General features: G+C 43.3%; 1 protein-coding gene across 1 annotated transcript in view; it reads left to right on the plus strand.

Moving 5' to 3' along the window:
- SCD5 (stearoyl-CoA desaturase 5) overlaps positions 1-12609 on the plus strand; it is a 159177-nt gene that overhangs the window by 113226 nt on the left and 33342 nt on the right. The window contains exon 3 of the mRNA XM_004681171.2: positions 8105-8310. Within this exon, the coding sequence (XP_004681228.1) occupies positions 8105-8310 (206 nt within the window). The remainder of the gene's footprint in view (positions 1-8104; positions 8311-12609) is intronic.

Consider the following 12609-nt stretch of genomic DNA (forward strand, 5'->3'; position numbering starts at 1 on the left):
GTGGGTCAGGAGAGGTCTGCTGCACCATGTGGGTCAGCTCCCTGGCTGGGGATTGAACTCATGCTTTAGTGGCTGTGGAAAGCTTCATGGTGCTTCAGCTTAACTCCTTGCGCCACCAGGGAGGCTCCAGCAGTTTTTAGCATACATAGGTGATTCTTGCCTGCATCAGTTATTGTCATGGCACCTGCAAAGGGTCACTTACTAACACTGTTATTTCTTCTACACTTGTTAGTCAGCATTTTACATCTTGTTTGTTTGTTATGATCTCAAGGATTCTTATTTAACTAAATGGATTTTAATCTAGTACTGCTATTATTTATCTTAATGCCCATATTTTCCCAGTTTGCTTGACAGGAGGCACTACAACTGGCCTCCTCTGTCCTTTTTGACATGTTGAGCCCATCCTTGTTTTCTGGCTCAGCAAATATACTTCTTGTACTTTTCCTGCCCTAGTCTTAGCATCAGTCATTTCTCTAGAATTCTGACTCATTCTAGCGGAGAATGGTATTTAAAAACTAAGGACTGGGGTAGAGGAGTGTCTACTGCTTCTGGACATTGTTTTCTTGGTCCTTCTTCCTCCAAATTCTGACTCACTGAGTAAAGGAGAGCTGGCACAGAGACCAGAACAACGGCTGTCTCAGTGACCAAAACAATTCACATTGGAAAGACTCACAGGGTTAAGTTGTGTACCAAGAGACCTATCCAAGCCATATTAAAAAATGTGTGCTAAAAATATATTTTAAAACATATTAATGTCTCGTTTACATACATTCTCATTGTAAGAGATTGAAATCATGGAGTAACAGAGGATTTCAACGCCCTTTTTTTCCTTTGCAGTCTTTAAGCTTTGTTAGAGAGCCTTTTAGAAAGTTGACTTTTCAACTTTCCCAGCTTCTAAAACCTAGCTACCCTGACTGCCAGCAGGTGGAGACTTGTTCTCTAGAAGCCCCACTTTGCCAGGTGGGGTAGATGGTTGCCAGACTTTCTCGGGGACTTTCTGGATTCTTTTTACAGGTTGTCAGTGTTATCTGGAGGGGAATCATTGTTGACCTGATAGCAACTATGGGGAAAGCACCAAATGTTCTCTACTATTGAATGTGCAATGTTGGCATCTGAACTGGAGGAGATTAAATGCCAGCCAGAGATAGCAGTAAATTATTTCAAATGAACTTTAGAGGCCCTGGCCATGGAGCTGCAGAGGCAGCTCCATTTGATGCCCTTACATAATGACTTTGCCCAGACACATGTTCTACTCTAAGACGTCCCTGTTCTAGCTGACATATAGGTTCTAGTGTCTTTTTCGGTGCTGATTGGAAACAGAGCTGCATTATGAATACAAGTGGCATTCCCTTTAGGGCCACCTGGTAAATTCTCTCTTTTGGAACTTTAAACAGCCACAAAAATGAATTAGGGGAAAGAACAACCACATTAGTGTCTGGTCAGAAGCAAGTGTCTCTGCACAGCTATCCTGGGGGTAGACCAGCCAGTGATTTTGGTGTCAGATCTGTTGAAGGGGGCAAGCTAAATGCATTTATGTGTAGCCTTCAGCTTGCTAAATCATGTGGGCCTCAAAGACCATTTCCCCTAATGTTGTTTAGGTGACCAGATTCAAGAACTTATTTTGAATGTAATAGGAAGTTGGGGGATAGTAGATTTGACAGAGCGGGTTGCTTTGTGACTGCTTCAGTGGTGCTTATGAGATTGATTACCTTTGCTCAAGTCCCAGGTAATGCTCAAAAGCTGTGCTTATGAGGAAAAATGACCATATGATCAATTTCAATTTCTACAGTCTCGGCAGGGACCCCATTTAAGGATATTATGATGAGTAGTGAAGTCTATAAGTACAAGATTTAGGAAAGGTTCAGGCAAGGGCGCTGTTACCTCAGTAGAGGTGAGATTGTTTGATTTGTGATAGTGAGAGCAAGGAAGTGCTAGAAAAATATACTAACTGACTGGATTACTAAATGAATCTGATAGTTTCCCAGAGTTTTTCCTAATGTGGAACTGTTAGCAAAAGCTGGGTACAGAAATGTAAAAACAGAACAAACTTGTTTCCCCTATACTAGAAATGAAATATTTGTTTATTATAAAATTTAAGAGATCCAAACACACCAAAAGAAAAAATTTTAAATCACCCACAGTCCCACTTCCTAGTTATAGCCACTATTAACAAATTGATTTATATAGTTCCTTTATTTTTCCTTTGCTTAAATGCACATTCTTATTAAAATTGGGTTCCTGCAGTTTATATTCCTTTACAAACTGCTTTTCATGCAGTTATGTTCCTCTCTCCATGTCAGTGTTACTGTATCATTTTTTTAAAAGATTTATTTATTTATGCATTACAGAACTGGGGTACAGGCCAGAGGTGCAGGGGTGGTAAGAGGCTTCCCCAGAGACAGAATAGGGAGCAGAACAGGCCGACTGACAAAGTACACTGCTGAGGGGAGCAGCAGGCGGGTCAGGAGAGGTCTGCAGCACCATGTGGGTCACCTCCAGGCCAGGCTCCAATTGAACTCATGCGGAAGTGGCTTTAGCTTCTTAGTGTTGTGCTTTAACCCACTGCGCCACCAGGGAGGGCCACAGTATCATTTTTATAAGTTCTTTTAATGCCACACTCATAGATGCTCTTGTTAAAAGTTTGAGAGTGTAAGGTAAACATAAAAGTAGTTATTCTTATTTCCTATCCTGCGGTAGACCTTAGACTTTTTCTTAAGAGTTCTCTCTAGAAACTTCTATTACACACATAAACAGTCAAGAATAGTATTCAATTATAAACAAGGTACTTAGTGAAATCCTGTTATGTGGAAATTCAGGGTTTTCCCAAGTCTTTATTTTAGTAACCATCTGGTTAAATTGTTTTCCACAACCAGATTATGTCCTTGAGGTAAGTTCCAGAAAATAAATTGCTAAATTAAAAGATAGGCACAGGACCTTCCCTGGTGGCACAACGGGTAGGTTAAAGCACAACACTAAGAAGCTAAAGCCACTTCAGCATGAGTTCGATAACCACCCCGGAGGTGATCCACATGGCTTGACAGACCTTTCCTGGCCCTCCCACTGCTCCCCTCAGCAGTGTACTTCATCAGTCTGCCACAATTTTAACTCTCTGGACATGTGCTTCCTATTTACCTTTCACATAGCTTGTATCAATTTTGCTCTCTCAGTAGTAAGCAATTTCGAATTTTTTAAAAAACTCTTCAAAATCTATCTCATATATAGGAAAGTGTCCTAGCCATGAGTTCAACCTGTACTGGAGGCCACTCTCCATGTGTGGCAACCGAGCTCCTGAAATGTAGATAGACCAAATTGAGATGTGCCAGGAGTGTGAAGTAAACACCCAACTTCAAGACTTCTAAAGAAAAAAAAAATGTAAAAGATCTCATGTCAAAAGTGATACTTTTTAGATATATTATGTGAAATAAAACATGTCATTTTTTGAGTTCGGGGTCCTTGGGTTCAGTCTGGGAAAGGTTTCACCAGAGTTCCCATTTCAGTGGCACGTGGCGAGATTCTTCAGGAGACAGAGACTCAGTTATATCTAAAGAGGAAGTTTGTTACAAAGAGACAGGAGAGAAAAGGCACTTGCATAGGTACAAGTGGGCAGAAAGCGATGCCCCGAAAGGGACAGATATGTAGAGAGAGACTTACATGTTTGCAGGCGGGTGGTCGTGAGGGTGGTCAGTGCAGAGAAACCCCGGCATGGTACAAGTCACAGGCAGGCAGGAGGCTGCTGCCCTGCAGAGGGAGAGAGTAGGTGGGAAGAAGCACCTGTGTAGGCACAGGTGGGCAGGGGAGTGGCTGCCCCGTGCTGGTGGAGAGACTGCCCTGATACAGACAGCTTCTCTTTGGGAGGGGCTCCCTCCTGGTGAGCCTAGCTTGGTTGACTTTGAATAGAATCTGAGAGGACTGGATGAGCTTCATCACCCTGTCCTTCTTATCTTTTACCTTTTGGGTCTGAGCTTCAGACACAGCCCCCAACAGTCTGTTACCTGCTGGGACCCCCTACAGACATCCCCACATCCGGGGGCTTCCGGGCTTTGGTGCCTGAGGACCGTGATTTTGTGTCTGTGTGAGTTGCTGCACCAGCCCCTTCTAAGCATCCCCTTTGTGTGACTCAGTCTCGTGATGCCTCCCCTGTATTTCTTCCTCCATCAAAACATATTACTAAAATTGAACTTTAAACTTCTTAAACGTGACTAGAAGGACAACTTCGATTACCTCTGTGGCTTACATTCTCCGTTTTCTCAGACTGCAGAAAATAGGAATTTTTTCTCAGAGAGCAAAACCTACCACCTGAGCTCCCTGTTCCTAATCTACTCTCTCCTTTTCCTCTCCTCCCCCTACCTACCTGGGCCTCAGTTATACCCAGGCTTTTAGCACCTGGGTAATTCCCTTCACCACTCAGTTCTTTCTCAGGAAACATGGCCAGTTGTGTACTAAAACTGTGACTGACCAGAACCAACTGTTATGTATAAATTCCAAGAAGCCAATTTAATGACTTGCTAATGATTTGTTAGAATGTGTTAAGTATTTAGGCTTGAAGAATGGCTGCTGTGTCCATTGACAAGAATTGCTCCTGTCAATATGTGCACAAGGGCTTAAACCAGAATACAGAGACTTGAAGGTCAGCTCCTTGCTGAACATTCCTGTGTCTCTACGCCACCATTTTTTTTTTTTTTTCCTTTTCTGTGAAGCAAGAAAGATGAAGGGGGTCACATAGTTCTAGGCAATAGCAATCAATGTGTAGAGAGAAGAGGTACCAGGATATAGCCCCTCTGGGGTGGCTGCTTCAGGGATCTGTACTCTTCCCCTTGCCAGGCTTGCCCAGCCAGCTCTCCCTCCTCCTCAGCCCTCAGCTTTCCCTCCTGCATATATTGACTGTACTAAACACACCCTAGGTACACACAACTTTTCAGCAAACACAAAAGCTGTTCACCGGCTGGCTGGCTCCTCTCCCTGCTTCTCTCCCCAGCTACTCCAAAGAAGTGGGGAGAAAACAACATTTGCTCCCTTGCTGACCTGTATTTGATTTATATCTTGTTTTCTGAATCGCTTTTCCTCTTTTCCACAAGATTCAGCTTTGGAGTTAAAAACAAATCTAAAACAGGGCCTTCCTGGTAGCGCAGGGGTTACTTCTCAGCACTATGAAGCTATCTGGAGGCACTGCAGTATAAATTCAATCCCAAACCAGGGAGGTGACCCACATGGCACAGCAGCAGATCTCTCCCTCTAGCCGGCTGCTCCCTCCCCACACACTCCCCTCAGCAGTGTATTTCAGTACAGCTGCTTGTTCTGCTCCCCACTCTGTCTTTGGTGAATCCTCTCACACCATGTCTGGCCTATACCCCAGTTCTTGTTTGCACAAATAAATTAAAAAAAAAAAAGACATTAACAAAGGATAAACACACACACACACACACACACCTTAAAGTATTATTGGCTCGATTGTGTGTGCCATTATTTGAAATTTAGCCAAAACCCTGGCTTCGTTCCACTATTGTAGTCTAAATGGCTTCTCTCAGAAGGTATTCAGGTAAAAGGAATTAAAAAAAATAAATATCTTTGTTCCAACTTGTCTTGCTTTTGTTGTTATTGTACAGTGCTTAATTTTGTTTTTTATTTTTTAAAAGTATTTATTTATGCTACAGAACTGGGGTACAGGATAGAGGTGTGGGGGCAGTGAGAGGATTCACCAGAGACAGAGTTGGGAGCAGGCCAGGGAGACTGCTTGAAATACACTGCTGAGGGGAGCAGTGGGTGGGTCAGAAGAGGTCTGCCATGCTATGTGGGTCACCTCCCTGGCTGGGGATCGAACTTGTACTAAGGTGGCTGTGGATAGCTTCATAGTGTTGAGCTTTAACCTGTTGAGCCACCAGGCAGGGCCCAGTGTTTTAAGTTTGTGACAATAATGTAAACCTTTGAAATTCTCTACTTGGGATGTATAAAATTGCATAAGAATACATTAAAGATACAAAATAGCTAGAAAAATGATAATTCTTTGTAAAAGATTCTCTTTCCCTATGTTTAAGGGATATATCTCACTGTAAGGAATGTGAGCTAAGAATAGGTGTATCATCTTTGGTGCATTATTATTTTGCCTTACTAGATCAAGTTGAGTCTTCTAAGCCTTAATTTTGCTATCTGTAAACTGGGACAAAGTACTGTCCTTTCTTCCTATATTCAGAAACGCATTATGATGAAAGAAATAAATTAATGCAGAAGGAATAAATTACTTCTTGGACTGCAGTCTTGAATGACATTTGCAATTTCTTCCCAACTGCAGATCCTGTGATTATAAATAATAAATGCTTTCACTCTTTCCAACCACTGTGTTTAAACACATTGGTAAAATGAAAAGACCTCTTTTCTTAACACAGTAAGTCAGTCTATAATTTTTGCTTTACAGAGACTGCGAGATACCCCTTTTCTCCTATTAGATTCAAAACTGAGCATATATTTAAGGCCTTTCTTCCTCCATTTCTGTCCCATTACCCAAGTATTAAGCAAATTTGAAAAGTTGTCAGTGGTACTATAGATAAGCATGGTTGTGTGGACTTCAGGCAGTATTGGGTGATCCTGAGAAACCAAAAACTCAATGAACCCCCCCTTTTGATTAAAAAAATTTAGTTGGAACTCAAAAATAAAACAGACCTTTTCTTCTCATCAGCAGGACAAAGCCATTCTCTCTGAAATGCTAAAATGCTAATGAGAACATGACTGGACATTGAATGGTATAGAATAAAAATTGCTACCATTATGCTTTTAAGGCTTGTATGCTATATAATTTTTAATTTCCTGTCCACACCACTGTTTCAGAACCTAATTTGCCTTTTTAATGTTTTGAAAGCATTATCAGATTTTAAGATTAATTATAATTTCAGGTCTACAGATCTCACTGGTCCATGGCTATAGACAAAGTATCATGAATAATAGCAGTCTACATGCCATTGGTTTTTGCCTCTGATCTCTCACCCAGGACCTCCAGCTCTCTGATGCCCTCCCATTGTCTCCCATCCTGAGAGAATCAACTGGCTGTACTCCCTTGAGTGTCTGAACCCCACACCACCTATGAGTTTGACAGAATGCTGCTTCTTCTTGGGTACCAGAATCTCTCTTGGGATTTCTCTTGGTATCCAGTGAGTTCTGCCCTGGACCACAGGCATTGCTATTTCTTCAGTTGGTAGATATAACAGACTTCTCAAGGAGTCAAAATTATCTCTCCTCCCTTTCTACTAGAGCAATTCTCAAACAATATTATTTGTTCTGTGGTCATCTGCAAAGATTTGAAGATGTAGCTCTTTGACTTTTTACTGACTTCCCACTCTCTGTTAAGCCAGATGTGAAGGATGTGAAAGCCACTAAAAATGGGGAGGTAAAGGGCCCTCCCGGGTGTCACTGTTAAAGCACAGTGCTATGAAGCTAGCCACAGCCACTGCAGCACCAGTTCGATCCTCAGTTAGGGAGGTGACCCACATGGCGCAACAGACCTCTCCTGACCCAACCGCTGCTCCCCTCAGCAGCGTATTTCAGTAAATCTGCCTGTTCTGCTCCCCACTCTGTTCCTGATGAATCCTCTCACCACCCCCCCACACACACCTCTGCCCTGTATCCCAGTTCTTGTATGCATAAATAAATAAATCTTTTTTAAAAATGGAAAGGCAAAGCAGAGATTCAGCCTGAGGACCAACTCTCCTTCATACTGAAGTTGTCTCTCCTCCATCTGGATTACTCTTTTCTTGACTTGAACTTAAACAGAACACTTTAATAGCTGCTACCAAAGCTTTCATCCAGTTTCCCCACTAGTTCCCTACTAGCCTAGACCCTGCCGTGCATATATCTCAAACACAAACTAAAATCCCTGCTCAGTGAAAATGTACTCTTGTACACTTTGATGTAAACTTCTCCAGACTACTCCAGACTAGCAGCGGGGATTGAACCTGAGTTTGAGGGTTGGTTAGGATGGGATAAAAGTGGTGAGGCCTTATGGGGCGGGGAAAGAGGGTGGGGGGGGGGCGCGCACGCACGAGGAGTGTTCTGAGAAGCTCTCAAGAAAACAACAGGGAGCTTTGTCTATTCACTCAGGACTGCACTCTCTTTGCAGAATGACATCTTCGAGTGGTCCAGGGACCATCGAGTTCACCACAAGTACTCAGAGACCGATGCCGACCCTCACAACGCCCGCCGGGGCTTCTTCTTCTCCCATATCGGGTGGCTATTTGTTCGCAAGCATCGAGATGTCATTGAGAAGGGGAGAAAGCTTGACGTCACTGACCTGCTGGCTGACCCTGTGGTCCGGTTCCAGAGAAAGTAAGTGAACAGACACCACGGAGTTGTCCCTCAGGGGGCAGAGACAAGGAACGCAGTGGGGTGCAATAGCATCCCCATGTAGTTCTCATAGTGCTCACCCTAATAATGTACCCTTATTTTTATCCATTCATTTTTTAAATAATTTATTTATTTTCTTCCACCGTTGTTCATTTTTGTACAGTATTTGATTTCTCTCCTCCATGTAGTCCTGGTAGTTCTCTACCACCACAGCACCTGAGATCCATCACCACAGCTCCTTGCGCTCCTCCCTCTGTTGTTTTGATCTGTCTTCCTCCCTGCGGTATGCCTCAGAATCTTTATCTTAATTTTAAGACTTTCTTTGTTTAAATCTTTACTCATCTAGTTTTCCCCATTGACATATTTATTTTTCATTTTATTTTGAAACATATTTCCTTTAAATCCAGTTTTATTTCCTGCAGACCAACCTACACAACTGATTTTATGGAATCTGTTTCTGTAGTTCTTCACTTCACCACTCATGTTTTTCTGGAATGATGGGGAGAAGGAATGTGCTTTACTTTAGCACATTTGGCTCCTTTAAACTGGGTTCTCTCCAGGAGTCTTGCTCTGGTCTCCTGCACTCACTGCTAGTGAAGTTTCCCCTCCCCCCACTCCTGGAAATGTTTCACCAGTTTGCAGAGAAAATGAGCTGAAGATCAAAGTGTTTTTGTGCACTAACCGTGTCCATTGCCATTCACCAGCATTTGCCAGTGAACCTACTTTCAACCAGCAAATACAGAAATATTGTCCGAACAAATGACCCTTGAAAAAACACGGGTTTGGACTACAGGAGTCCGCTATTATATGGACTGCTTCTAAACAGACAGTGTAAGATACAGTGTACTGTATCTTACAGTACAGTACAAAAAATGGATTTTTTGCTTAGGATTTTCTTTTCTCTAGCTTACTTTAAGAGGCTATATAATACATATACACATTTTGTATTAATTGGCTGTTTATGTTATCTGTAAAGCTTCTGGTCAACCATAGGCTATTAGGAGTTAAGTTTTGGTAGAGTCAACAGTTATGTGAGGATTTTTGACTGTTCAAGGTGTCAGGGTTCCTAGCCCCTACGTTGTTCAGGAGTCCCCTGTAACTGTGCTGGCAAGTAGAAAGCTACCACTGTCCAGCGCTTAACTAAGAGTGGCATAGCCTGTATTCACATTGGTCTACGGTAAATTTGTAAATGGACTTGTTGCCTCAGAGGAATAGATTTATGTGAAAAGAAGGGCCTGGTAGTGCAACGGGTTGAAGCGCAGCTCTATGAACCTATCAGCAGCCACTGCAGCACAAGTTCGATCCCCAGCCAGGGAGCTGGCCCACATGACATGGCGGACCTCTCCTGACCCACCCCCTTCTCCCCTCAGCAGTGTATTTCAATAGATCTGCCTGTTCTGCTCCCCACTCTGTCTCTGGTGAAGCCTCTCACACCCCGCACCTATGACCTATACTCCAGTTTTTGGATGCATAAATAAATAAATATGTTTTTAAAAGTGATAATGTATCTGTTGCACTTTGGTTAGAACCTTGAGGTAATATGGGGAACAAGTGGCCACTGACAGCAAGGACCCATGTAGAATTGCCTAAAAATGGAAATGGAGGCAGTGGCTTTGTCTGATACCAGAGATCCTTGCATAAAAAGAAGTGCCACACAGAAATGTGTTCACTGTGCCCTCAGCCTCCCATACTTAAAAAAATGGACTGCCAAGGGTCAGACTGTGGCTCCTCTGTACCCTAGCACAGTTTAATCACTCTGATGCTCAGTTTCAGCTGTAAGAAGGGAGTAATAATAACTAGTTCTCAGAAAGATATATGGGGAGGGGGGGGAATAAGTACTTGAAAAGCCTGGCACACAGTAAGAAGAGAAGCTCAGGGATTCTTCGCTTTACACAGGCAGTTGCCAGTCCAGAGGAGTCCTGTGTTTCCATTCCCTGCTGCTGCTGGTTTCACCACAGGGTTTCTTCTCTTCACCTCAATATAGTGCTTTCTGGTGCACATACTCAGTATCAGTGGCCAAATATATTTTTAAAGATTTATTTATTTATGCTTACAGAACTGGGAACAGGCCAGTGATGTGGGGGGTGAGAGGATTCGCCAGAGACAGAGTGGGGAGCAGAGCAGGCAGATTGAGGAAGTACACTGCTGAGGGGAGCAGCGGGTGGGTCAGGAGAGATCTGCCGTGCCATGTGGGTCACCTCCCTGGCCGGCCAGTGATCGAACTTTCACTGAAGCAACTGTGGCCAGCTTCACAGTGCTGCACTCCAACCCCTCCCACCAGGGAGGGCCCTCAGTAGCCAAAATCTTATTGCAGAAACAACAGGACATTTTCCAATTAATAATTAAACAGTTTGTTGATTTTGATTTTTCACCATGAGAGTAAAATATTAAAAGAGATTAAAGAAAACAAACATCAGAAATATAGACAGAAATCATCTATAGTTCTAACACATCAACAGCCACTAGTAATATTCTATATTATCTTCTATATTTTTGCATGTTTTGCATGAATGGCAGTTAGATTCCACATGCAATTTTATGTCTTGCCTTTGAACATCAGATTATATTTAGGCACCATTATCGAAGACTCATGAATCCACCAGTTGAGTGTCATAGCTTATTTAACCATCGCTTTGTGACTGGGTGTGTGTGTCATTTCCAATTTTATAATATAAATGATGTGGCTATATAATTAGTAATGCTTTGGGACAATCAGATCTTAGATTAATTTGAAGAGCTCAGATGAGATGTGATCTTCTATTTTATTAATGAGAACTGAGCTGGGTAAAATAGTCTGAGTTTCTCCGATCATAAAAATGGAAGTATTTTCCATCTTTTCCCTTAAAAATCCAATCCATTCCGTGTGTGTATGCAGTACATATGTCCAAAGGCTGTTTCTAAACGCAGTCAGAAGAAGCAAGATGAACCTCTCTCAACAGTCCAGTGTCACAGGGCTGTCGCTAAGAGAAACCATCCACTCATCTCTCCATATGTTATTGAGCTCCTGCTAGAAATCTGTGACAAGGACACAACCTTAATGATTGGTTTCTGCCCTCCAGAATTTGCTGACTAGTAGGGAACCCACAAATTAATTTACAAACAAGTATACTCTGGTGACAGCGGTGCTGTATTAGGGCAGTACAGGGTATCTGGGAACACTGAAAGGGGTCTCCTAACCCATGCTGTAGGTGCTAATGAGGGAGCGCTTGTGGAAGGAACCAGCTTCCCAGCTAAGGCCTGAAAAATGAGAAGTTAGAAAGATAAGGAGGGGGGATGGTTCTGTGCTTCAAGGACGACGCTTCTTCCCACAGAATGAAGAGGTCAGAGGGCCAAAGGGACATGCCACCTGAAATGTCCCCCCAACTAGAGCATTTCCTGGGGTGCTGGCACCCTAGGATTTCCTGCCCAAATGTCCCTGAGCCCACTTCCAGAGCCTACACCAACTTCTTCCTGAGCCCTTTCCTCCTGGTAGGAATTGTGTGAACCCTAGGTCTCAAGAGTAGCCAAATTGCTCTAGGGTGAGCTTAGACATGGGCCTGGATAACCACACAAAGTAGCAAATCCAGAGGTGGGAAGAGAAAGGGGAAGGCCATAGATTAGTGACCACCACCTTTAATCCTAGCCTGGGCCCTACAAAGTTGGGGTGAACATAGAATGGAACTGCTCATTAAGATTGATAGAGTCTACCACTTAAAAACTATGTTTCATGCTAGCAAGGTAAAAATAAATTTCTCTCACATATAAAAGATTTGTGGAGGGCCAGGGTAGCAGCAGCAGGTCAGTGGAGATTTATTTATTTGTGCATACAGAACTGGGGTACAGGCCAGGGGGGCAGGGGTGGTGAGAGGCTTCACCAGAGGCAGAGTGGAGAGCAGAACAGGCAGATCAATGAAGTACACTGCTGAGGGGAGCAGCAGGCGGGTCAGGAGAAGTCAGCTGCGCCATGTAGATCACCTCCAGGGCAGGCAGGGATCTAACTCACACTGAAGCAGCTGCAGCTCACTTGCAGTGCTGTGCTTTAACCCGCGTGCCACCAGGGAGAGCCTCTTCTGCCTTTCTGTGTCACCATCTTGAGTGTGTGACTTCCATTTTCTGTTCCAAGATTATCATGAGGGAAGGTGGGGGGGGAGAGCACATAAATTATTCACTAAGTCACTCTTAAAATGTATCTTTTCTTTTTTAAAGATTTATTTTTATTCATACAGAACTGGGGTACAGGCCAGAGATGCGGAGGGTGAGAGGCTTCACCAGAGACAGAGTGGGGAGCAGAACAGGCAGATC

This window comes from Condylura cristata, unplaced genomic scaffold, assembly GCF_000260355.1.
Source record: "Condylura cristata isolate star-nosed mole 26May11 unplaced genomic scaffold, ConCri1.0 scaffold00012, whole genome shotgun sequence".
Classification (NCBI taxonomy): domain Eukaryota; kingdom Metazoa; phylum Chordata; class Mammalia; order Eulipotyphla; family Talpidae; genus Condylura; species Condylura cristata.